This window comes from Aquila chrysaetos, chromosome 26 (assembly GCF_900496995.4).
Source record: "Aquila chrysaetos chrysaetos chromosome 26, bAquChr1.4, whole genome shotgun sequence".
Classification (NCBI taxonomy): Eukaryota; Metazoa; Chordata; class Aves; order Accipitriformes; family Accipitridae; genus Aquila; species Aquila chrysaetos.
Genome location: NC_044029.1, coordinates 15,401,434 through 15,427,079, shown reverse-complemented (window position 1 = coordinate 15,427,079; position 25,646 = coordinate 15,401,434). Strand labels below are relative to the sequence as shown.

The window sequence follows — 25,646 nt, the reverse complement described above, 5'->3', positions numbered from 1 at the left end:
GGAGATGGGGTATGCCTGGCGGCGGGGGGGGGGGGGGGCGGGGAGAGCTCCTGCACCTTCCCCCGGCTGTCCTCCGGGCCTTAGGCCGCGTTTTCCGACGCTCCTGCAAGGGGGTCCGGGCCAGGCCCGCTCCCCGCAGCCGTCCCCGTCCCGCTCCCGCTCCCGGTCCCGGCGGCGGGCGCGGCGGCGCAGCTCCGCCCCTCGGGGGCGGGGCCACCGGAAGGCGCGGGCCCACGTGTCCCGGCGGTGGGCGGGGCTAGGCGGCGGCGGCGGCGGCGGCCGGCGGGCTGCCTCAGCCGCTGCTGCCCGGCCCGGCGGGACGCCATGGGCTGGCTGCCGGCTCAGGGTCGGCTGGCGGCGGGGCTGCTGGTGAATCTGGCGGCTTCCATCTGCATCGTTTTCCTGAACAAGTGGCTGTACGTGCGGTTGGGTTTCCCCAACCTCAGCCTCACCCTGGTGCACTTCGCCATCACCTGGCTCGGCCTTTACCTGTGCCAGGCTCTCGGCGCCTTCTCCCCCAAGAGCCTCCAACCCTCCCAGGTGCTGCCGTTGGCCCTCAGCTTCTGCGGCTTCGTCGTCTTCACCAACCTCTCCCTCCAGAGCAACACCATCGGGACCTACCAGCTGGCTAAGGCCATGACCACGCCGGTCATCGTGGTCATCCAGAGCCTGGCTTACGGAAAGACCTTCCCTCTCCGTATCAAGCTCACCCTGGTGAGGAGGCGCTGGGGCTGAGGGGAGCGGGGAGGGGCGGCCCTCGGCCGTCGCCTCAGGGCGGGCGGGCGGAGGGAGGGGGGGGGGCGCGGGAACCCCGCGCCCCCCCCCCCTCCCTCCGCCCGCCCGCCCTGAGGCGACGCCTCAGAGACGATCCCGGTCCAAACCCCGCTCCCTTTCCCTCTCCGCAGGTCCCCATCACGCTGGGCGTCTTCCTCAACTCCTACTACGACGTGAAATTCAACGTCCTCGGGATGGCGTTCGCCACCTTGGGCGTCCTGGTGACCTCCCTCTACCAAGTGGTGGGTAATGGCGGGAACTGGGGGGGGGGGGATGCGGTGTTTGGTCCTGACGCTGCTGTCTCGCGGTTAAATCACCTTCAAAGAGCGCTCTGCCTTCCGGCAAAGCCTCCACGCGCCGTTATTTATTTTAAACAAAACCGCAAAACAAACTGTGGTAATCCGCCGCAGCCCCTGGTACGTTGTTTAAGGAATTGATCGTCCTCGCTGCTAAAAACCGGGCTGTCGTCTTTCACGTGGTGACGAGCATACTTTCAAGGGGTGAAGATCGCTTTATCGGTAAAACGCCGGTTTTCTAGGGAGCACGGCTGTTCTCCTTGCTGAAGCAAGTGCCTTGCCTTTGAGCCTTTCCCTAGAAAGGACATTTCCCAGTCCTTCAGTTACTCCCATGGTTTATCATTTTATCAGCATCTTTCTTCAATTTCAACTATACACAGTTTTTATAGAGGGTGCATTAACATGTATGCACAATATAACCTTTGTGGCTGATTATGGTTGAAAAAACAGATGTATCCAAGGACTGCCTTCGCCCTTTCTGCTGCAACATTGTACTAACGGCTCACGACCAGTTCATTATCGGCCGTAGCTGTAAAAGCCTCCCAAATTAGAGTCCCCAGTCGTGTTGAAGTGATAGTCGTCATCAACTTAAACGTGCATTTCTTTGTAACGGGCATACTGTGCCTCCTGAAGAGGTGAGGCTCTTTGACCTGTAGTGTGCAAGACCATAAATAATTGTCTCTTGTCCTGTTTTGCGGCAGGAGGAGGAGAGAGGTGCTGCATAATAACTTTAAGTGATGGTGTGTGTACTGGAGAAATGGTAGTACCTGAGTGAAATTTTTCTGTGACTCCTTTTAAAAGAACTTAGCAAGTTTATACACTGGAATCCGTGTTACCAATTAATGTGATTTATGAAGTATTAAAGTAAATGTCATTCTTCAGTACAATATAAAGGTGCATCTTTTTGGCTTTAACATCTATCTTCATAACTGTAGATAACTAATGTTGTCTCTTAAAGGATGCTACATTGACAATCCAAGTTATAGTCAATTATAGTCAATATTGAAGTGAAATCTAGTAAATTCACAATAAACTGGCAAAAGACAGACAAACATTGACTGGTTTTGTTAGCTTGTGTGTGGAAGAAAAGGAGAAGAAAGGAGCAAAAGCAGATCTCTGCTTAGACAAAGGTGCTCGGCTCCATCATAGGCAGGATCTGGACTTTGTCTTGAGAATAGAAGGCAGCTGACATTTTCTTCCCAGCTCTGCTACTTTTTTCTTTTTCTTCAACTATGATACTTTACCCCCAGGCAATGGGAAAAGGAAGGTTTAGGCACTCAGGCGTTTTTCACTGCCCCTGCATATGATTTTCTCCTCACATGGCTCGTGCGCCTGCAAAAGACAAACACATGGGCCTTTGGTTAGGCAAAGGTAGAAGATGATGCTCAACAATCTGTTATGTAGTATTGTCCACATGAGACTCCCTTTGTGTTAGTAGCCAGTTTGCTTTTGCTCAAGTTTTCAATTTATGGGTTTTTTTTTTCCTTGTGTGTAACGGCTTTCTCTTTTGGTTTTAGTGGGTAGGAGCTAAACAACATGAGTTGCAGGTAAACTCTATGCAGTTGCTGTACTATCAGGCACCAATGTCCTCAGCTATGTTGTTGTTCATCATACCCTTCTTCGAGCCAGTCTTTGGAGAAGGGGGAATATTTGGGCCCTGGACGCTTTCTGCTGTGGTAAGGCTTTTATTGACTTTATTTAAATAAATATTCAGCATTGATATAGTTGAATTTGATAGTAAGATCTGTTTCTTTGTGAAACAGATTTTTGTATAGTTATTGTCTAAGAGGAGATGAGAGGCGCATGTGCAAAAGAAAAAAATCCCTTGTTGTGTCTCCCCCTTTCCTCCTGGAGGAGGCTGTCTGTCAACTGGTTTACCTCCCTGTTTCTGTTTAGAGGGCATCTGAACAACAGGCAAATCTGACAAAATCCAGAAGATTCCCCTAGTGTATTAAACTAAAAATGTGTAAGTGCCCAAGTTCCAGCTCTTACTGTCCACTCAGAAAAGAGATAAGCATGCTCACTTTTGACACTCTCAACTCCTCTTCTGTGGAAGGATGCCAACATTGGTTGTTCTCTAGGATTGCTAGTTTATTTTCAGCAAGAAGGCTATAATTTCTGCCTTTATCTTTCCGTCCAAAAAAAAAGCCAGTGGCATATTCTTACCACTGCTCATCATGCCGCTCAGTGATGGGCCATTTCTCGTAGCGCTACAGTTTATGAATGGGATAGCAAGTATTCGCAATAACAAAATCAGAATATTTTTCCAAAATAGTTTTTGTTGTGACCATAAATAAGACTTTGTCTCAAAGGTAAAGAATACAACCTCTATGTGTATGAGTAGCCTGATTTTCCAGATCACTCTCAAATGTTCACTGAGAGTAAAGGAGAAAAGGCTTGTGGTTATATTAGTATATATTTATGGACATCATACCCTGAGATACTTACACACACCACTAGTGCCTGTACTGATTTGAATCCATTTCTATTTTTGTTCTCCGTATGGTTTTTTTGGCTGATATTTTGCATTTGAAAGTAAAGGAAACTAAACGAATAACCTGGAATATATCTACAAATGGCCAAAAGCGTGTCAGATTACTGACTGTGTCCATTAATCCACAGATAATGGTACTGCTGTCTGGAATAATAGCCTTTATGGTAAACTTGTCCATTTACTGGATCATTGGAAATACGTCACCTGTCACGTATCCTTTGTACCATTAGTTGTTTCTCCTGTTTCCAGATGAATTATATTAGCATTCATTTGGGCTGATTTACTGTGGGAAAACTGTTTGGTAACCTGCCTGCTTTATCTTAAATGATGAAGCTGGAAAAGCATGTTCATGTTTTAGTGTATTTTGTTTCTTTGTTCGGGGTTTGTATAAGTAATGGCGGTTAACTTACTGATGTGACTGTCATACTTACAAAGAATATTTACCCACACTTCGGCTACCTTGAGGAAGTGTTGGCATGTCAGTTTGTAGTGTACGATGGGTGAAAGGGCTTTAGGTGGAGGTTAATTGTCATAGCTGCAGAGGTGGGGGAAAGTTGTATGAGTTGAAGTCAGTGTGACATACTGTTGCATGCTTTGGATGTAATTAATGAAGTTGCCAAGTGTTTCTCTTTACAAAAAATAATACTGATATTTGCTGTTATCCTTAACAGATGTCTAGGTATAACATGTTTGGACATTTCAAGTTCTGCATCACCCTCCTGGGAGGGTGCCTCTTATTTAAGGATCCACTGTCTGTTAATCAAGGCCTTGGGATTCTGTGCACATTGTTGGGCATTTTAGCTTACACCCACTTCAAGCTTAGCGAGCAGGAAAGCAATAAGAGTAAATTGGTTCAGCGTCCATAAAGCAAGGGTTTCTGGAGATTAATAATATTGTGAAGGAAAACAAGTATTTAAATATGCATTGATTCTTGAATGCACAAAATTGCCCCGTTCATTTGGATCTATGGTTTTAGTTTAACTGCCAGGATCGTTATTCTGTAACTAAACCAAACAAACTGAATTATGTAAAATGCTGGGGTTTTGCCATCTCAGTCCATCCTCTCATTTCCATTAAATTTAAATGGTAACTTAAAAGACAAAAAGGCACACTTCAAATTGCTGCGGAAATTGTACTGAAGTAATTATATTTTTGGCATACCAAATGAGATCATGATGGCTACAGTTACAATACAGAGAGAGAGAGAAAGAAAAGGAATCCTGTCTTTGTGATCATGCCAGTATTGCTGTTGTGAAGAAACTTGGAGGCACTTTTATGCAGATGTTCTGGTATGTAGTGATAACTTCCTCCTTTTTGTCTGGTGAACGATGAAGAGGAAACATACTTTGTTCAGTAGTTTTAAAAAGGGCCGCCAAGCTCATTGCTATTTCTTGTATGCTTTCTTATGTATGTTTGGCTTCAACACATTGACAGTTTTTGGCTGAAGAAAGTAGGTAAAGTTACAGGTGGAGAGAGACTAGAAGAGACATTGGAAAACTTGAAGCCACAGGCCAAGCTATAGAAAAGTAGGAGATCAGATCCAAACAGTTCATCTTAAATTTTTCTTTTGGTCTATCAGGACATTAATGAAGTCATTCATGTTTTAGAAAATTCTGTTACTGCTTTATAATTTTCTCTGTGCCAAAACCAAGGCTTTACGTGAGATCTTGTAAATACTCATGAGCCTAATAAAATCTCTGATTTCATGGTAATAACCAAATATTTTGCAGCCCTTGCACACAGACACCCATGCTAAAAATATTTTTGGAGAAATCTTTGGAAAGGTCACCATCTGTATTGGACATGAAGGATGCCTGGTTCTCTCTGCTGCTGAAGCCCCACCTCCCTCGCTCCCGCACCTTTCCCCAAGAGTTACTTTCGCTGGGATCTGCAGATTTGTCTGTTGTCATTGTTTCGGGGGGAGGCCCGGGGGCTGTCTGGGCAGCGCTGGCTAGGTAGCGTTTCCTCAACAGACAGTCCTCGGAAATGTATCAGGGTGAAGAGTGCACTGAAGAGTGCAAGGTGAGACCTGCTTCTGCTCTAATTCAGGAATGCTTTGAAAATTATTTTATGACAGTATCAAGCACCGATTTTGACAACATGGAAGGAAGAAGTTGAGTGCTGTTCTATTTAAAAAAGGAAAGAGAAAATAACTGCTTTCAGTAAATCTGGTGAGAACATATGTTCACTAGATTTGCAGGGTTAGAATTTATTTGCAGTATCTTAATCCTTACATTTTGGGGTTCATTTTAGCTTCATCTACCTCTAGCAGATTTAAAGAGGGGAATTATGTGAACAAAAACAGGTATTTAAGTTTTAGAACCGCCAACGGAAATTATATTTAGTTCCTCTAAGCTTTTTACAATATAGGTAACAAGGCTTTGTGTTGGAAACAATGCAGATCTTCTCAAGCTTGTAAATTATTTATTCTGTTACAGAGTTCTTGATTTAAGAAAAAGTTATTTCTCTGTGTAACCTAAGTTTACACCATAACACTCTATATCATTTCAGAGTTAGAAATACCTGAGTAATTTTACATCTTTACCAACTGTGTCTTAGACATTGTACTGGTTCAAGGATAATTTTTTGTATACGTTTTTATAAATCTATATAATTAGTTTAAAAATACAGCCTGGACTACTGAAAGATGTGTTCAGACAGCCAATCTCTGGATGCATATCCTTCAGTACATATGCTGAGAAAGCCATTTGCATTAATTTGTGCTGTGCACAAGTTCTTCTAAAATGTAGATAGACCACAAAGACTCTTACAGTTATAAAACAACAACTGAATTAGAAGCCTGTATGACAACAATATTTGGGATGAGTCTGATGTATATATATATGAAGTGGTAGAATGAACAAAACAACCATGTCTGAAAATACAAAAGACTCCTTAAGGAGAGGAGCAGATCTGCAAGAGAAAGTTAGCAGTATCATTAAAACAATACATTATAAATACAGTCTGTTGCTGGAATGTGTAAGTCGTGGAGGTCACTCAAGTGACGTGATTTTTTTTCATACGTTCAAGAACTCTCCTTTGAGATTTACCTGTTGTATCTCACAAACAAAGTATGTTGAACTTTGTCAAATGGTTCAAAATATTAAATCCAGGAGGCTTGTGTAATCGTGGGATAAATAGATCTTTGTATGTATTGTTTCTTTGGATACCGTGTGTAGGGTGGGAATAAATTTTTAATCACTTGACACCTGCTTATTGCAGGGGAGAACAGTTGTTCTTGTCTTTTTTCATCTTCTGCTTGAATTGCGTACACTTTGGGGGTCTAGGTGTGTATGAGACAAAATGGTGCCACTTGGATTTCTGTCTGTATAAATATTTCAAGGAGTTTGCATGTTTTGGGGCTGAACTTTTGACACAAATGAGGGAAATTTTAAATCCCGAGGTAAAATTGGAGTCTTATAAAAATTACTGATACTTACCTGGTGGGAAACTTGCTTATTCTAGTTTTTACTACATCACTTTAATATGTTTTCCTGCTAATTGTGTATTTCATTCAGTTTTGGCTTTGCTGAAAGGGAAATCAGAGACTTGGCATCTTTAACAATATGTAGTCATCACCCTCTATTTGCCATCGCAATTGGAGCCATACTGTACAAACCCTGGTGTTTGCTTTCTGCTTTTCATTTTACTTCATATTCTACATATGACTAAACCGTGGTAACAAGATGGACCTTGGTCCTTTTCTGCTGTTGAGTGCTTTGCTGCATATATTATCATTCTTTGATTTAAAAAGCTACCACTGATGTGGTTCCAGTGGAAAAGATAGCATAGATACCAGGGTGGCATTTAAAAATTAGAGCAGATCCAGATGATTCTGATTAAAATGAGTGACTGATGGTAAGTTATCTCTGCTAGCCTTGTCCCTGAAAACACTTTAGAACAACATGCACGAGGTTTTCTAATTTTCCCCAAATGAATAGAAAGTATGCCTTCACTTAAGCGATGCTCAGTTCAAAGCTTTGTGTTACCTTTAACGTTGGTAACTCAGCGCTTGTTTGACAGATTTTGCATCTGGTTTTGTACTACTTGCTAAGTTCTTGCAGGCTTTGGGGGCACTGTGCCACAGGAGTTTTCCTGTTGATGGGTGAACAGCTACTCTCTCAGGCTTGAGGTTGAAGGAGGGTGGTTTGCTGCTGTTACATGTATGAAAAGGAGGTTTGTCTTGCAGGAAGTCTACCTTCAAGACAGAGCTGCAATTCAGCAGAAATGTATCCTCTCTCTGTCTCATTTCGTGAAATGAATGCCCAGTGATGGCCTGAGGCTAAAGCAACATTAAAGCCCTGTTTGGGCTACCCATAGATTTTATTAAACTTTTTCTAAAATATTAGTGGTAGTCAATGCTGGTTTAAGTATTAAGGTAAAAATCCCATTTTTATAATGTTTTATATAATAGGAGCTTCAGAAGAGTGTTTTTATAACATTTTGGAGTACAGCTAATGTCTAACCCATGTCTAGTTTGTCACATCTTCTGCAAAATCTATCAAAAGGTAATGATGGATTTCATTAACTGGCTGTATGTATTTATACAGTTGGGCTGCTGAGAAGGGGCTTGCTCTTGAGCAATACTGTGCTACTAAACACTGGCATACTTTTAATGTATTTAGCAGTGATTTAGAAATAGCTAGCCTGAAATTCACCAGTGTGCTTAGGAAGGGAAAAAGAAGGCTCACTGAGAGATGAGAGAGCTTTTTATCTTCTTGCTTTTAACAACAACCGTGAGGCTTGCGGTTTAAGGGCATTTGGAGAGCAAGCCTTAGTGTCTCTCAAATCACCTTTCATAGTACGATTTTTCTCCCAAGATGTCTGTTTTGCTCCCAGTTACGTAGCTGGTGTCTTACCTGGATTTTAAAAGAAGCAGAATTTGGATTGCAGATTAGCAGGTGTTTGCTTGTGTTACAGGTTTTTTCCTCTTAAAATTTCACGTTAGCCATTCACAACTCAACTTCCCTCTTTAATGAGAAAACAAAAAAGAAAGGAATGCTGAATAAATGAAAGGTAGACTGGGTATACAGTGAAGGTAAGTTTTGTTTTGCACAAGAATTTCACTCTTCTAACTGTGAAGATGCAGGTCTTTCTGTTTCTCTACTAACACATAGATGCACAAAAGCACCAGCTTTCTTCTCCATACAAATTCTTTCTCTTCCTGCTGGTGCTCTCTCTCTGCTTACAGTCTCAGGCTTCCATTTGACAGCTCAGTTGCTGCAAAGATGATTGGGATGTCAGCCACAGAAGGTTAAGAACATGAAGTGAAAAACTATCAGCAGGAGCGCATATAATCTCGGGTAATGAGAAATCCTATTCTAAGACACAGAGACATCTTGCCAAAACGACCCATGCTAAGCAGCGGGGAGAGGTGTGGGTTTATCTCCAGGCAGGTATTGCAAAGAATGCAAGAGCTGAATTGTATGAATTCTTGCTGTGCTGCAGTAGTTGACAAATTTAGTCTAAGCTAGCTTTTAATAATATAAAAATTGAAAATAGAAATGCCATGCAAAAAAATAAATAGCTGAATTCAGACAGTATAAAATCTTTGCCAGACTAGTCCGCAGCGATGGTTAACCTTCCTGAGAGGAGGCAGCTATTGTTCTGCCTCCCCTTCGCCCAGTGATGCTGGGCTTAGTGAAGGAGGGTTTGTGCTCCCAAAAGCTGGTCTGCTTTTTTTCAACTGTATCAGTTGGTCCAACGAAAACACATCACCTCTCCCTACAGAGCTTGTCTCGCTGAAGTTACTGTTTCTGCTTTCATCTAACTGACTTGGACCGTGCTCCTATCTTCCTCCAGTAGCTGAAAGGTCTGATGGACCTTGGGGGTAGAACGTACTCCATCGCCTGGCGTAACTGTAGTGCCCTGTCAGCCCTGCGGTAGGGGATCCAACCCAGCCCAAAGGGTCATAGTTACAATCTGCAGTACAACAAGAACTAAAGAAAGGGGAAATGTGATCCCTTTTCATTGTTTTAATTGCGAGGCAGTTACTAATCCTTTCAAACTTTAGTCTTTGTCATTTCCCTTTAGTAGGTGCATGAGAAAGCTCCCTTTCCTGTTTCAGTCTGCCCTTTCTGTATAAAGTATAATTATGCCATATTTTAGGGCATTCTGGACTTGAGACAGAAATTGTATTCACTGCTCACATAAATATATTGAGCTCACCCAGTGTTGCTTTTTTTTACCTAGGAACCCTTGACTGCCTTCCAATCTAGAAAAAAAAATAATTGCTTAAAATACAGGAGGAGTCAGGTTAATGTGAATTAAGAGGTAATTTGCCAGCACAGGAGTTGTATGTGCCTTCCCAGCTGCGCTAATAGGCACAACATGCTGCCTTTATAATGGAAAGGCAGGAACAGACACGGACAGATTAAACAATGTAATGAAAGTAAATTATGTCTTTAGAAGCAGGTAGTGGAGATGATCCAAAGGTTACTTAAGGATTAGCATTGGAAAGATATATTCTGATTTGTTAGTGGCTTCACTGGAATATGAACACAAACCTTTTATCTGAAGGCACGTGGTTATATTTAAGGAGCTCCAAGAAGTCCAGCACCGCCATGTGGGTAACTAGCAGGCTAGCAGTGTGTCAGAAAAGAACAGGATTATTTTTAGAACCGTAGACAGCTGTGTCACATCCAGGAAGTGCAGGGAGGAGATGTCTGGTTGAAGCACAGCATAAGAATGTAATTTTTAATGACTTCAGCACAGAAATCAGTTGTATTTTTTACTTCCTTACAAAGCAGAGGCTGAGAAGCAAACCTGTTTAAAGGAGCTGTGTTCTGATCAGGCAAAGCACGTGGAGTAATCACTGCTACCGGGACCACAGAACAGAGGTGGCTGTGATTTCTTTAATTAAAAAAAAAAAAAAAAAAAAAAAAAGAAGGAGAGAAAAAAGGGAGACAGTGAATTAAGAGACAACTGAGAGGAGTATATAGCACATATACATATAGGCAGGTTTTTAAATATAAGGTCTAAGTTTAGATGCTTAACTCCACAATTAGGCATCTGAATAGCAGGCCCAGATTTGTCGGTGTGAACTTCTTCCTGTTCAGTTGTACTTAACGGAGAATGGCATGTGCTCAGCATTTCCAGAAATGAAGCTGCATAGTTGACAAGTTTGACATTTTTTTTGGTCTCCTGTTTAACAAAGAAACAGTCCTTGTTCTGCTTCCTTACTCTGCCCATAATATTTTTAATCCTCCTTACTCTTTGGGGAAAAAGAAACCATTTGTGCACTTTTATATTCTGTTGCGTAACTAACTAGAGTGACTGAATAGGTTTTGTTTTCCAATACACTGGAGTTGCATATTAAAAATTTTGATTAAGATCTTGTAATTTATCTACATGTGCACATATTGATTCCACTGAGGTTTCTGTCTCTGAGCTGAATGTAAAAAGCCACTCCTATTATACAGCATCAACTGTTGTGAAATAAAGCACTTCTCTCCAAGGAGTGCAAAGGCAATGTTAAGGTCTTTCTGGGATCCAAAGTGGTTTACTTGTTAAATGCATTTCTTGTGGTTAGTCAAAAACTGGTTTCCTATTTGTCAATCCAGTTGAGAGGAGAAACCAATAGTGGTGGTCATACATTGTCCTTCAGGCAATTGTGATACATTTCTGAAAACACACAGTTTCACTTCTCTGAGTGGTAAGATGGTTCTTCTGATCAGGATTAACAATGTACCAATGTCTTTTAGCTAGTATCCTTCCCAAGAGACACACTTCTTCAGCTTTTCTTCAGGTGCAGTTTGCATAAGACTTTGGTCTACAGGTAGAAAAAAAGAGGGAGGGAGATGTAGTAGATTTGTTTCCCAAACACAGCCCAAGCAAAACTTTCCCATAAAGGCTATTTTGATTCATGGATAGCTTTGCCTTTATCAGGGGTGGACATGTAAACCTTAATTCTATACCCCTAAACCTACAGTCTCAGTGAGGTCCAGCCAACAGCAGAGTGGACGGACACATGGGAGGCTGGCGCTGAGCTGGGGTTGCTCAGCACCCACAGTAAGTTGTTTTTGTGGAACTAGATGCAAGATTACAGAACCAGCTGTACTTGGGTGTCATTCAAACCTTGTCTTGGATGCCAAAGAGAGAAATTAAAATACAGGTAGATTGAAAATCAGAAACTTTGGGAAACTAGTGAATTTAGTGAAAGACGTGCTCTTGGCACACATTATATGAGATGGCAGAGTCAGTGGAACGGCATGTTGCTGCTTAGAGGCACGTGTCCTGCTCCTCCCCAGGAACACAGCTTGGGCACTTGCTTCTGCACCTTGGTCTGTGTGAACTGGGAGATTCATCTGACTCTGCTAGGCAGAACAGCCATGACTGCTTCAGACGGCAAGGTGATGATGCCTTACTGCACGTTTCGGAGCTGGGACAAGGGAGAAGAGTGACACGACACGGCTGGAAACAGGATTGAGGGAAGCGGGGCAGGGTGGGAAGCACCTCTTTCAGTCACAGAGAAACAAAATGGTGAGAAAGCCTGATTTTCATGTACAGCTACCAAGCTCTCAGCCAGAAGCCCTCAGAGTTCCTCAGGCACTCCACAACATATTTATGTGCCTATAAGTGGTATTGAAGTCTTTGGGAGACTGGCTGGCTCTGAGCCTTAGTGGCTCATTGCCTGCCTCTGCAGCCTCTCATGGACTGGCAACTCTCTGTTCTTGTCCCCTGTATAAAGGGAAGATCTGTGGAAGGTTTCTATGTCGGTCCTATTTTTCGGTGTGCTGTATTTAGCTGAACCAGTCTGTGCTACACCAGCTGTTTCTGCTTCCATGAAGAGAGCTTTACTCATTTGAGAGCCTATAATAATTCACAGGGTGTCACACAAATCAGAAGTCATTGGGATATTATTTTTAAAGGCTGGTTCATTTTCTAATCAGTTACTTGTCCCTAAGGAAGCCACGGTTTAAATATCTTGTAGTTAAGAATTCTCAGCATTTTCATTGAGTGTAAAAGTAAGATAAGCAGTCCCCTGATCTCCGGAGTTTCCTTTTAAAAATGGATGTAAATCAACGCATACAAAGATATCTAAAGAAATTATTTTAGGATGTGACATCCTTATTGACTAATGGGGTTTAACATTTTGGGGCTAGGAATGACTGAAATGAAACAAACTTCTAGAAATACTTTTCTGCAAAAGTGGCTTGACAGGATTGGGTTGTAGCAGAAGAAGAAGCCAGAGACATTGGGCTCTAAAAAATGCATTGCTTGCATTGAAAACTGGAAGCAAAACCTCGTGAAAATGGAGAGCTGATATGCATATATAAAGCATAGATAAAACCATAAAGTTTCCTTAGTTTTACTGCAGTCATCTTTTTGGTCTTGCATAAAATAATTGTATGGCTGCACGGACCAAAAGGACTCTTAACTCTTATTCTGTGTGCACACACTGACAGCGATGTGAGACAGTACCGCTCCCCAGCTACTTGGGGCTTCTCTTCCAGAGATGATCGTCCTTTCCCATTGTTGTCCCACAAACGGAGTTCATTTACCTGGTGTGCAAGCCAATAACACACAGAGTCGAGGTATTCTGAAATTAATTTCATTGATGCACATGAATGGGTGCCTGTCTCAAGACAGCACACCCTTGTCTCAAATTCTCACATTTATACACTTAACTAATACATATTCATTGTTATTTTCCTTAATGATTGGTTCTTTCTTCTTCGCCTCTCATGTAAATTAGCACGCAGACTCTGTCTTCTTCCTTCATTGTCGTCTTTTGAGTAGGTGGTATCATTTGAGTAGGTGGTCAATGAGTCGGTGGTCCCGATCTCCCCCTGTAGGAATTACCTTTTACTTACTTCTTCCCTAATCTTTGCAGTTCCAAGCGGTTCTTCAAGGTTTATTGGCCAGACCACAATCCATTACCTTTTCTGACATAAACATAAAGCTCCATTGTCTAGTAGTTAGTTCCTAAACCCTAAATCATGTCTAGTTATTGTTTCCCTATTTTAAATATTAACTCATGGGGGCTGTACACAGGACTTTAGCAGCTCCCTGGTTATTTCAATCATATTATACATATTAATTGATAACACCGTCTGTGTCAGCAAAGAGGAATGTGTGCCCATGTCGTGGTCTCCCTTGGATGCAATCATCTGAGTAACAGTTTAATGTGCCAGACTGTGAACTGAACCCACTGAGATGTGGGTAGTGATCCCTCTGACTTACTGCGTTGCAAGGGCAGTAACTTTTGCTAAGAAAGTACCATCAACAGCTGAGGGAGTGATGTTTTGAGCTTGAGCAACTTTATTTGCTAGAGCTGTAATAACAACAGCAAATCATGCCTGCTAGTAGGCAAAGAAATACCAAGATGATAATTTTGGAACTGTGTGGGGAAAAAGCTTTGAAAGTGGTGGAATGATTAGCCACAAGATGAAAGAGGGTCTCACTTCTCAGTCTTTTATGAAGAAGAAAAAGTTGCCACAGTGAAATGTGTGTATTTGCTATCACAAAGGAAATTCCCTTAATATCTGCACAAGTGGAATGCAAAATACACAGCTGAGATGCTCTCTCCAGATGTCAAGGTGTACATTTCCAAAGAAGCTTTCACAGAAGAGAACAGGTTCAGCTTGAAGTACAGGGCAAATGAGCTATAAAACAGAATGGCCTGCAAATTACCATCAGAAGTGTCTTCATCAGTACAATCAACCCAACTCATCTTGCAAAGAAAGGGTTCAACTCCTTTGCAACACAGGAAAAAGCTGTCTGGGACTAGCTAAAGTAATTATCGGTGGTAATACATACTCTTTACTTCTGCCTAAGTAACACCTGAGGGAAACTTCTGAGAATTTGGGCCCAGTTCTATCACAGGAGATACCGCAGGGGCTTATCAACCCAGATGACTGATACCGCAGGTAATGGCAGGACATTCAAGGTGTGGTTAGATGATAAGGGAAAGACCACTGAATGGCTCCCTGCCTTCAGAAGGGGTTATCTCCCCATTTCCATCTCCAGTTCTCTGCTTCCAGCTGTGTGTTCCTGCTGCTTTCTTTATGATGTCTCGTGTTCATGTGACTGCATGATAAAGCAAGCGGACATACAAGCAGTAAACAGAAGTAAATATCCTGCTGTTGAATCAGCTAAATCTGTGGTCAAATGAGCCAAAGCCAACTCAAAAGCACAGCTCCTGGCAGGGCCATTGTTTCAATAGGGCATCAGATGGGCTCAGGACATTCTTTCAGTGAGAGATTTGATGGGCTCAGCTGCATCACCTAACCACCTAAACATGCAAGGTGGCTGAGTCAATCCAACATTGCACTGCTTCCAAAAAAGGTCTCACCACCAGAGCTTGCAACCAGCAGTGAGGAGGCAAGGAGGAGAATGGGACACCTCTTTCATAGTGGTGTGCTCTGAAATCAGCCAAGCTTTCTGTAAGCTTCACCTTCAGTAGTGCTGCTGCCTAAGCTAGCTGAAGCAGATCCCACCTTTTCCCCTGCCTGCCTGTCTGCTACCATTCCAGTGATGTCCTGGCCCAGCCCCTGTGTAGCTACTGAGGACTACCTCTGGGAACTGATCTGCAGAAAAAAATGCATTATTTCTCAGGCATTCCAGATCACTTTATCTACTTTATGCCATAGATGCACAAATATCTGTGCCAGTATAACAGAAGGGGCAGCAAGAGGATGGAAGAGGTGGATGGGAACAGATCTCTGTGAAGTAGCATGCCAACCAAAGAAACGCATGCTGAATCTTCACTATCTCACCATTAAACACAACCATTTTAGTGTGGCTGTGCAGCCGAGTAAGCCCCACAACTGATAGGTTTCTTTGAGCAGAGCAGGTATAGTAGATAATGTGGCTGATTAGGGATCAGGAAGAGGGTAAGGCCGGCCCAAGTCAATGATTCTCTGCAGCTTTACCTACATCCCATCCGGTAAGAAAGAGGAAATTAGATATTGTGGCATCTGCATTGAATGAGTTAAAGATCAAGATAGGCAATTATCTGCCAAAAGGGATGGTCTGTATTCTACCAGACTGTCTTCAGTAGATAGTAGGGAAAACAAGCGTTCTCATGAATCATCTTGAAACTGTATTTTAGCACAGAAAGCCAGAAGACCTGTGCTCTCAAATATCTCATGGCAGTGCATTTCTGGATATGTTTATGTGAGGCTTGTTTTGCCTATGTGAAGGAACAGCAGCCTGTCTCCTGACAGCCAAGTCGTGATGCAGCAATCTCTTACAGACCCACAGTGGTGGATTTGGGATTTTTCCCTTGTGAGTAATGCTACCGTGGTGTATTTCTCTCAAGGTGTTCTACCATGCTGTGTGCCCTCCAGCCTTGGCTCATATCTGAAAAACATGGTGTTAAGATAAATAAGGTGGGTCAGAAGTCAAAGCCCAGTGCCTGCATATCTCTCCAGGTACACAAAGAACAGCAGAAGAAACTGCCAAGAAAAATGCACAGACTCAAAGCTACCACAGCTAAAAAGATTATTTTTAAACAACAGGGGTGATCTAAACTAAGATGCTAAGATGGACCCAGTGAAACCAGCTGAATGAAGGAATGCCAAAAAGCCCATGGACTTGCTTTCTCTGGAGGCAAGAGATAACCAAGATATTAATACTTCAATGGAACCAAACAAAGCACAGACCAGTATTTTGCATGGCTGCTTCATCTGCAGAGTTTAGTTTATGCCCTGCTTTTCCAGTGGCATCAGTGGATTTGTGCAAGTTTTCTCTCTGTATTTCTAAGAGCCTTTCTTTGCGTGCTGTAGATGGAAAAAACCCTTTTCTCCACCAGATGGCATGATCAGCAACAAACCTTCACGGACAAACCTCCTTACAGAGCCAGCATGGTCTAAGGCTGAAGGCTTGTAAACAGAGGTAATTAATGTCTGTCAGACCAGCTAATGGAGCCAGGGGAGGTGGCAGAAAAACAAGCTTAATGGCACACACATCCTTCAAAAATTCATATACCATTTGGAGTAATACTTTCTCTCTCTCTCCAAACCTTGCCTTCCTGATAAAGACTGTGGATGTCATCCTGATCTGTATTGCCGACCAGTACTTAGAAAGAGGTTTCAATTTGTAGGGCAGTTGGGGTGGGGGATTCCCCATGCTTTTCCTGTTTCATATTTAGTTTAAAAAAAAAAAAAATTATTATGGTAATAAAAACAAGTCAGGGACAAGAACTACCTGCCTTGTACAAGTTTCTCTAGTGCAGCTGGACCCATCAGAAACCTCCTCAGGCTAAAACATGCCACGTAGTGGAAACCAGTACCAGCTGGCTTTCAGGTCGAAGCTATGAAGAACTAAAGCTCTAAAATAAGAAAGGCAGGGTATTAAATATATGGATACTAAAACACTTTAAAAAAGGAGTAAACCCTCTTGCTATATGCTTCTTGCTATATGCTATCCAATTCTACAAACATTTTCACATGTAATTACCAAAAATTAGGACATGTAAGAGTACTTGCAGAATAGTTAGCAAGGTCTTTGTATGAAACTATTTTTTGTTTTTTCATATATGTCTAGAGAGTATATTTATTAAATATACTGTGGAAATATTAACAAAATCTGAAAAGCAGCAATGACATGGAGGGGAGAAGGAGACAAAGAATGTGTAAGTACTGGGAGGAAAATACCATAGGGGACAAAGTGGAGAAATTCAGAGGTGAATGTAAAAAAAGAAGCTCAAGATAGTGCTGGTTGTCCCAACCAGTGTCTGGCACCTGAACTCCAGAATGCCAAAATCCCACTTTCTTAGCATTTCTCACTGCAGCTGTGAGAGTGGAAAACATGTATGAGAGCTTTTCCCTTGATTCAGGGGGAAAACATGTGTGAGAGCTTTCCCCTTGATCTCTGTGACTGTCATGTTCCAGGGCCTTGGCACCCAGCTTGGCACAAGCAGATGAATCATGAAGGCTGTTGCAGCAGAACTCCCTGCTGTATCTCCCTGGGTCACAGAACTCCTCCCAGGAACACCCAGCTATCTCCTTAGCCGGCTTAGTTCCCTAAAGTTGTCCAGGCCTTTGGAAGGGCCTGAGTGCCTGTGCTTAACCCCTTGCACCTCCTCTTACGGATCTTCCACAGAAGGCTTTTCTCTATAGTAGATTGCCTTTGAAGGACAAATAATTTTTGCAGAGATCTTTAGATCTCCAAGATCTTTAGGGACATTTGCCTGTTCTGTTACAGCACAGAAATATTTCCTGCTTTGGTCTCCCTTGACAGTAGTAGTCCACTAGTCCTGGGACGTGAGGTTTAGTCCCTACTTCCCCAGCCCTTTTTTGCCAGACATCTGAATAGGAAAAAAGAGCTGTAAGATGAACAGTGAATCGCTGCAGAATGGGAAATTGATACAACTGATGCACAGATGGAGCCTAAATGCTGAAGCTAAATAGCTGCTTTCCATGTTTTAGGTAGCCTTTCTGAGAGCAAGGGACAAACCTTGAGGATCAGCGGAAGGAACAGGTCAAACAGGACCATTAAGAACATCAGTGAATAAACAGCTTTTATCACATCCTTAACATTCATTAATATGATTATGTCATATTGATAGGGTACTTCGGCAGTCCTGCCAGGTTACTGCCAATGGATAGCAAGATGACTAGTTACGTTCTTTGTGGAGGTGCAAGTACAGAAGAGCTACACATGTGGGCTGAAGGAAATAAATCACACAACCAGCCATAAATAAAAATGAAGGGTGCAAGTTCTAAGATATTTCAGAAATCTAAATGCTCCAATTCCAACTACTGCTAGAAGAAGAAATCTGGGAAAAGATCACTCAAGATGAAAGTATAATGTGTGGCCCACTACAACTACATCATAAGTAGGCTTTCTGGACATTAGGGCAGTTAAAGAAGAACCTCTGTATATGTCATATGTAAATCTCCTTCCCTTTGGATCTTTTTTTAAATCAGAACACTAATATACCACTGGAAACATAACAAATAATTTAAAAAACAACTTTACTGCATATTCATTATGCTATGCAAACTTAAAAGATCACAAGACCATGTGCTTCAAGGTGACTGCCCCTCTCGTATAGCCTGTTTTCTGTGTAAAGCTCAATATGCTTGAGATACAAAGCACTGCCTCTCAGACTACTTTGCCAGCTAGGTAAAAGGAAAACTTCGTATAAGTTTGTAGCTGTCTGGGAGTCACTGGTGTATTTATTTTCTACTCTGCCAGCTTGTCATTCTTGTGCATATATGCACTAGCTCTTGATCTAGAAAACCTGCCTTTTTCTTCTGTTTCTTTCCCGTAAGAAAGTCTTTCAGTCAGACCAAATACAGCCACCATTTTGAAGCAGAAGGGCAAGAGGATTGAATAACCACTGTCTGGACATAAAGTTATGCAGTTGTCCTGGTTTCGTCTGGGATAGAGTTAATTTTCTTTCTAGTAGCTGGTATAGTGCTATGTTTTGGGTTCAGTATGAGAAGAATGTTGATAACACACTGATGTTTTCAGTTGTTGCTCAGTAGTGTTTATACCAAGTCAAGGGTTTTTCAGCTTCTCATGCCCAGCCAGCAAGAAGGCTGGAGGGGCACAAGGAGTTGGGAGGGGACACAGCCAGGACAGCTGACCCCAACTGGCCACAGGGGTATTCCATACCATGTGATGGCATGCCCAGTATATAAACTGGGAGGGGGTTGGCCTGGGGGGGGGATCGCTGCTTGGGAACTAACTGGGCGTCGGTCGGCAAGTGGTGAGCAATTGCATTGTGCATCACTTGGTTTGTATATTCCAATCCTTTTATTATTATTGTCACTTTATTATTGTTATTATTATCATTATTAGTTTCTTCCTTTCTGTTCTATTACATTGTTCTTATCTCAACCCACGAGTTTTACCTTTTTCCTTCCAATTTTCTCCCCCATCCCACCGGGGTGGGGGGGAGTGAGTGAGCAGCTGCGTGGTGCTTTTGTTGCTGGCTGGGGTTAAACCACAACAGCAGTGATTTGGGTTTGCTTGTTTACAAAGAAAGCAATGTGGTGCATGCAAACTCACTATTAGGAGCCCATGGATTCAGTCCTCTTCTTGGTTTGGCTCCCAAGTGGAGTTCGGGTTGATTTGCTGACTGTGATTCAGGATGCTCCAGGCCTTCTGTGAACATCGGAGTTTACGGGCTTCACCAGATCAACGAAATGTCAGTTTTGTATATTGGTCAGAAAAGTCCGTATCACTATAGTCACTGAAAGATGACAGAACTAGCACAGATACAGCCCCCTCCTAGTAGAACTGCACCAGTTCCCTCCCGTACGTTGTGCTGATGTCACTATTCCCTCAGTCCACAGAGAGAACCTTTCTGTTTCAGTGGCATGCATGTGTTCCTTACTTAGATGCTGTTTCATGTCTGTGTTTAAACAAGTACTAATTCACAGGCAGGCAACTGGACACTGTAAAAAACTTTTCTTGCTTGGCAACAAGTAGTTGCATGTGAACTACTAGGTGGTGAGGCAACATATGATCAGGACCCACCGGAATCAAGAGAGGGCATATAGATAAACACAGATTGGGTAGCCAGGAAAGCAATGTGGCTCTTCAGAAGGATGACTTAGCAAGGTACATCAGTTTATTTCAGGAGGTATATGGATCCATGCCTGATTTGGGGGAGATTTAATCTCAAGGAAACTCCTCTCCTCAGCAAATCCACTTCCAAAGCGGGCTTTGGAAGATACATCCAAGATTGGTAACATAGCCCTGTTTGTGATGGCAAGGAATTCTTGGAGGGAAACTACTCAAATTAACCTTCAAGGTTTCAAGTCGAGGCTACCCCAGACACTAGTAATGCTTCTAGCAAATGCTCCAAACAACTTGTCTAGCTACTAGCATTGTTGTTTTAACTGCACATGCTGCAAGCTGTATGTTAAAAGCTGTACTGACAAAGCTACACTCCCAAAAGCAGAGAGCCATTTGATACCAGCAGAAAGGTGACTTTGTAATTCAGCAGCAAAATCAACCTATTAACAAAAGTAGAGTGCTGAGGCTTTTCTCAGGAATGGATATCTTGTTCTGCATCAAGTAAAATCATACACCAGTCAGTAAGACTGCATCGACCAAACATTAAATTGTGGAGCAGACCACAAGAAGGTCTGCAAGGGAGGATGTTATAGAGACTTTGTGGTCCAAAATAGAGGTTATATTCCTTGTATAACAGGCAGCTAGAAAGCAAGCATGGAAGCATGCAGGGCAGATGTTGACAAATGGGTTTAGCAAGGCTGGGACAATTCTAGGAGATACATGATCAGATGCACAGAATGGGTCTGAGTTAAGAAGCTGCTTGTGTAATAAAATGCCCTGCTGGGTTTTGTTGTTAGTAACAAACAGTTTAAGTAACAGCCAGACAGTTAAAACCATTTCTTTGTCTTCCTCATCTCTAACCCAAACTGCAGCCTGACTTTAACAGTACTTCAGGCCTGACATCATCAGCTGTAGTTCTGTCCATACATGGCATCCCAAACAGACTGGATTTGGATTGCATGCTATGTTTGCTCTCAGCCTCTCCTAGATCTAGGTTGTCCCTGAATATATTTCAGAGTGTTTCCTCAAGAGCTTCTGAAAGACATCTCCCTCTTCCACATGAGTCCTGTTAGCCTGTACATACCCCACACACCCTTCTGAGCCCCTCCCTGGAACAGAAATGTGTTTTGTGAATACATTTCAGAGTGTTTCCTCAAGAGCTTCTGAAAGACATCTCAGTCTTCCACATGAGTCCTGTTAGCCTGGACACAACCCACACACCCTTCTGAGCCCCTCCCTGGAACAGAAATATGTTTTGTGCTAGACCGAATAGTACATTTGAATGACAAATGAACACTGGATTAATAGAACAGTTCTAAACTGAACTGGGGTCATCCTAGTTTGCTTAAAGGAGTCAGATGACCATTGTTAAACTAAGGCTTTCTCTGATCTAATTACATACAATCAAGTACTCCTACAGAAGGAGAGATCACTGGATTATTTCATTTTCACGGCTACAGATTAGTAAAGCAGGAAATGGTCACAATCTAGCAACGTACTTCACCCCTGCTTAACAAGAGTAGAATTAAAACACATTTCCTTTCTTCCTTTCTTCACTCAGTGATGTTCCTAACCAAAACTACTGAGAGTAAGAAGAGCCTTGTCCTGAGATTTTTCCCTTTCAGTTCTTTAGAATCACCCCATGAGCTCCAAAAGCGAGGACTAAACAGAAAACTAGACGGGGAAAAAACCCACCCAAACCTTTCATTCCCTGTTAGATACTGAGCACTTCTAAGCAGAAGTTCAAGATAATTGGTTTACATTTTTGCCAGTTGGCCTCCCTTCAGAAGGCATACACTATTGTTTTATTTTGCTTGTGGCTGATTGAGCTGCTACCAAATAGGAATCAGATTTGGGCAGACGGACTGCCGATGTCTCCCAGATGCACGAAGGAATGAGTATGCCCACTAAACAAAAGCAGAAGAACTTCTGTCTTCTGATGTGGGATTGTTCCAGCTCCAGGTGGTTTTGAAGCAGCTTGTAGTTAACGCTTGCAAGAGCAGGGCACACCTGAACTGAGTGCCTGCGGGAGGGAGGTAGGAGCTCGTGAACAGCTGCTAGAAAAACATTTTGTCTGAGATCATCTTTGCCAGTCCACCTGAGGTGATTTTACATTTTTCAAAATAAACAAGGTTGCATCTGGAGTTATGGAAACATAGGTAACTGCCACTCTCATATCCAAAACACCCGTAAAATTCCGCAGGTAGTTGAGCCCAAGGTGCGCACACAGGTGAAGCTGCAGAACGCCTGCCGTGCCACCCAGTCCGCAGAGCAGCTGGGGCTGTTGGGAAGGGTGGTGCAGCCCTGGGCAGCTCAAAGACACAGCTCCTGTGCACCCGAAAAACACAAGTTTAACAGCAAAGTACAGATCAGTTAAATAGCTGCAACAGCATGGCATGTGGTCTTTGGGTTCCCACTGCTGCTACGAGCCTTGCTTTTGATTCCTGCTTGTCATTACTGCCTGTTCAAAACTGGCCCCAGGAAGGCTGCGTCCCCTTTTCATTTAGTAGAATTTGGGTGTCATTTATAGCAAGAAGTTTCCAGTGGTGGTACTGACAGACCTCTCCATTGGGATAGGTCTTAGCTTACGAAGTGTCAGTTCTCTGAGCCGAGTATGCTATTACTGGCATGAGGATTTCTTATCAATGTGCTTTTTCTTACACAACAAACAGGAATGTCAAGACAACAACAAAATTCTTTCTCTTGTATTTGTACAGAAGTGTACTGACCCGCTGTCTGGCATGCAGGGTCACGGCTGCAGCAGACTGGCAGAAAGCCCCATTAAGCCACACACACCCCGGCTGCATTTCAGCATCCTTTTTCCTCTGTCCTCTTATCCTGTGGTGCCTGACAATCTGCAGCACATGACTGATCACAGCTTTGTGTCACACTAATAGAGATGCAGTCTGAGGCTTTGGAAAGGATACATCAGCACAATGTAAGGCCCCAGAGGCTTTTTTTGAAATTTTTTTTTTTTTCGTCTGGGAGCAGTTGATAGACAGCATGTGAGGTTAACCTTTCTGATAGCCAAGAAGCAGCAAATGGGTTGGAGATGAGACCTGACAAACCCTGGCCACCCGTGCCTCTGATGAGCCTTTGGGAACTTCGGACCATGCCATCTATATGCTGGATGCTGACTAGGTTGGGGGGGGGCGGGGAAAGAAAGACGGTGAGGAACTAAAATCTGAAATTGAAGTCTTTAACGGTCCATCCATCGTTCACTTGAGTTGGGCACCCCTGCAGCACAGCGACCCATCTTTCCTCTGGCATATGTGCCTATAGGTAGACTAGATGCATCTCAGAAAAGAATTTAGCTTGCAAGCATTAAACAATGAAATGTCTACAATTCGAATCTGAATTTATATTAAAAAGGGTCTCATACCATGTTAGTTAACCACAATGTAAAGTGAGTATCTCCAGTTAAGGCAGCTGGGCTGCATCTGCTCCAGATATTTTCTGTAGCATTATAAATAAAATACATAGGTGGGGTCTTGCCATAGCGATGTCTCCTTTTCTTTTTACGGCCTTGAAATAGTGGGTAAATCAGCTCTCATACCTATACAAGCTTATTACTCACCCTTCAAGTAAAACTTTTTAATTATACTTGTCCTGAATTATCAAGCATAAGAAAATAATTATGCATGTTGATGACATAGCACGTGCTGTATTGGTGACAAACTAGTGGCAAACAGGACAGAAGTAGTGCAGCACTGCGTGTCAGAAAATACGCTCCTATCTCCCCGAGCAAGCACAGACAGCATGTTTTACCTGCTCGCAGCCTCCCCTTACTTGAGATTAGTCTGTCTGAGAAAAGAGAGATTGTCCTTGAAGACAGATAAAAGTTCTAGACAGAAACTGTTTGGTTTTATCCTTAGCAGTTAATGAATCGGTAAGGGAAGTTATTATGTAAAGGATCCCAATTTAATCTCAAAGTCATTGGTCACAAGATGTTTATTGGTTGAGAAGTGGAAAAAGAAAGTCCTATTTACCAGTTTGGCAAGTCTTGGACTGTAGAAAATTTGTTGTTAATTTAAAAAGCAACTTAATTTCCACACAGCCTTAGCAAAATGATACTATGCTTAAGACTAGGCTCAACAAGGTGATATATTTTTGGGAGAACTACATAAACCCTCTGGTTTTGTTTTGCTTCAGTTCAGTAAAATGCATTTTGTATACGAGTTAAATAGTTTCATGCCACATCAGGACAAGATCGAGTATCCATAATACTGCTGTTCAGTGTTACGTCAACTGAATGTAGCCATTTGTTTCTCTCCTCCTGCATTTTTGTGTAGATGGAATTTTCTCCTAATGATGAAGCAAGCTAGCTAGCTAAGGATCTCAGCAATTGGGGTGCTGGGTGAAAATAAGCAGTTATCTGACTTGGCCTGTGGCAGGACATTCCACTTAAACCAGATTTCTGTTTGCCTTGAAATTCCAGTGCTAACAGGAGGTGAGCACGCTTTGCAAAATTCTGGCAGCCTCTCCTCTGTCTCCCACTAGACCTTGAGCTTTATGCTCAACAGGGATAACAAGCTCGTCTTGAAAATCCGTCATCACACACATATCTAGATTTAAACCACTGCTGGAATTTTTACAAGGTGACATGGTCGCTGAGAATCTATATTTGGCCAACGGACAAGTCCAGGCAGTTATCCACTGCTTGTTTGGACAAGTTAGTTGTCATGAAAAATTAGCATTACGCTCTCACTCTGCTCTAGTGTATCTTTAAACACTATCTGCAGCACTCATGTTCTCTAACAAGTCTTTTCACTATTCAAATATGATTTTAAAATGTCACCATGGGCAAAGAAAAAACCTGCGAATTAGAAAAGGGAGTCGGACTAAAAACTAACCAGTTCTAGTTGAAGTGTAGCAATTAGTACCTATCAAAATAACATACTTCCAAATGCCCTACACTTGAAAGATATTCAGAAGTATAGAATGGGAGACGACAGGCATGTAGGACAATATGACAGCCTCCAATTCTCTTTGGATGTAAAGTTATCTTGTTTCCTCTCCTAAAGATCAGTGGAAAAACAACTTAAAGGGCACAAATGAGCATTGCAAATCAAACTAGTATCCAAAGGTGTCATTACCTATAAGCCAGGCAACCAACACTTTTACTATTGTGTCCCTGAATTTACGTGGACTATAAGCAAGGGTCTCTGCCGTTATTAACCTCGAAATAAATTGACATAATGAAGTTTTCTGTCACTAATGTGCTGCAGCGGGATTTACAGAAGCACAAGGTTGCCATCAGAAGCCTTAAGGCTCTTTAATCCCAAACAAGGTCTTACATTTCGGACGCGGCACTCACGAAGCGGGGGTCCAGAGAGCTGCCAACGGCGGGGGGCTGCACGGCCTCGCCCCGCGCAAGCAGGGCTGCGCCTCAGAACCACCTGTGTCCGAGGGGAAGCCAGAGAGATGTTCGACATCAATGCAAGTTTTTTTCCAGATTTTTAGTAAAGTGGGGCTCTGTAGGGAACATGCATACTCTTTTGGGCTCGCTGTTAGCAACAAGTCCTGCTCGTCCAGTTCCGTCTCCTCAATGCTTCACATCCACAAGCCACAACACGTTTTGTTTGCCACAACATGTTTTGTTT

At 42.7% G+C, this 25,646-nt stretch overlaps 1 protein-coding gene across 1 annotated transcript; it reads left to right on the top strand.

Annotated features, from left to right (window-relative positions):
* The first annotated feature begins 248 nt into the window (after positions 1-248).
* On the top strand, positions 249-6,790 carry SLC35E3 (solute carrier family 35 member E3). Its single transcript, XM_030003022.2, has 5 exons — positions 249-714; positions 906-1,016; positions 2,588-2,746; positions 3,693-3,775; positions 4,244-6,790. The coding sequence occupies exons 1-5, from the start codon at positions 325-327 to the stop codon at positions 4,428-4,430; spliced, it is 930 nt and encodes a 309-aa protein (XP_029858882.1). The 5' UTR covers positions 249-324; the 3' UTR covers positions 4,431-6,790.
* Positions 6,791-25,646: the final 18,856 nt, after the last annotated feature.

Bases quoted from the DNA above. Each gene is read 5' to 3' on its own strand.
- SLC35E3 (XM_030003022.2), top strand. From the start codon at position 325: ATGGGCTGGCTGCCGGCTCAGGGTCGGCTGGCGGCGGGGCTGCTGGTG. The intron at 715-905 runs GTGAGGAGGCGC...CCCTCTCCGCAG, and splicing joins TCCGTATCAAGCTCACCCTG to GTCCCCATCACGCTGGGCGT. The intron at 3,776-4,243 runs GTATCCTTTGTA...ACAGATGTCTAG, and splicing joins GGAAATACGTCACCTGTCAC to GTATAACATGTTTGGACATT.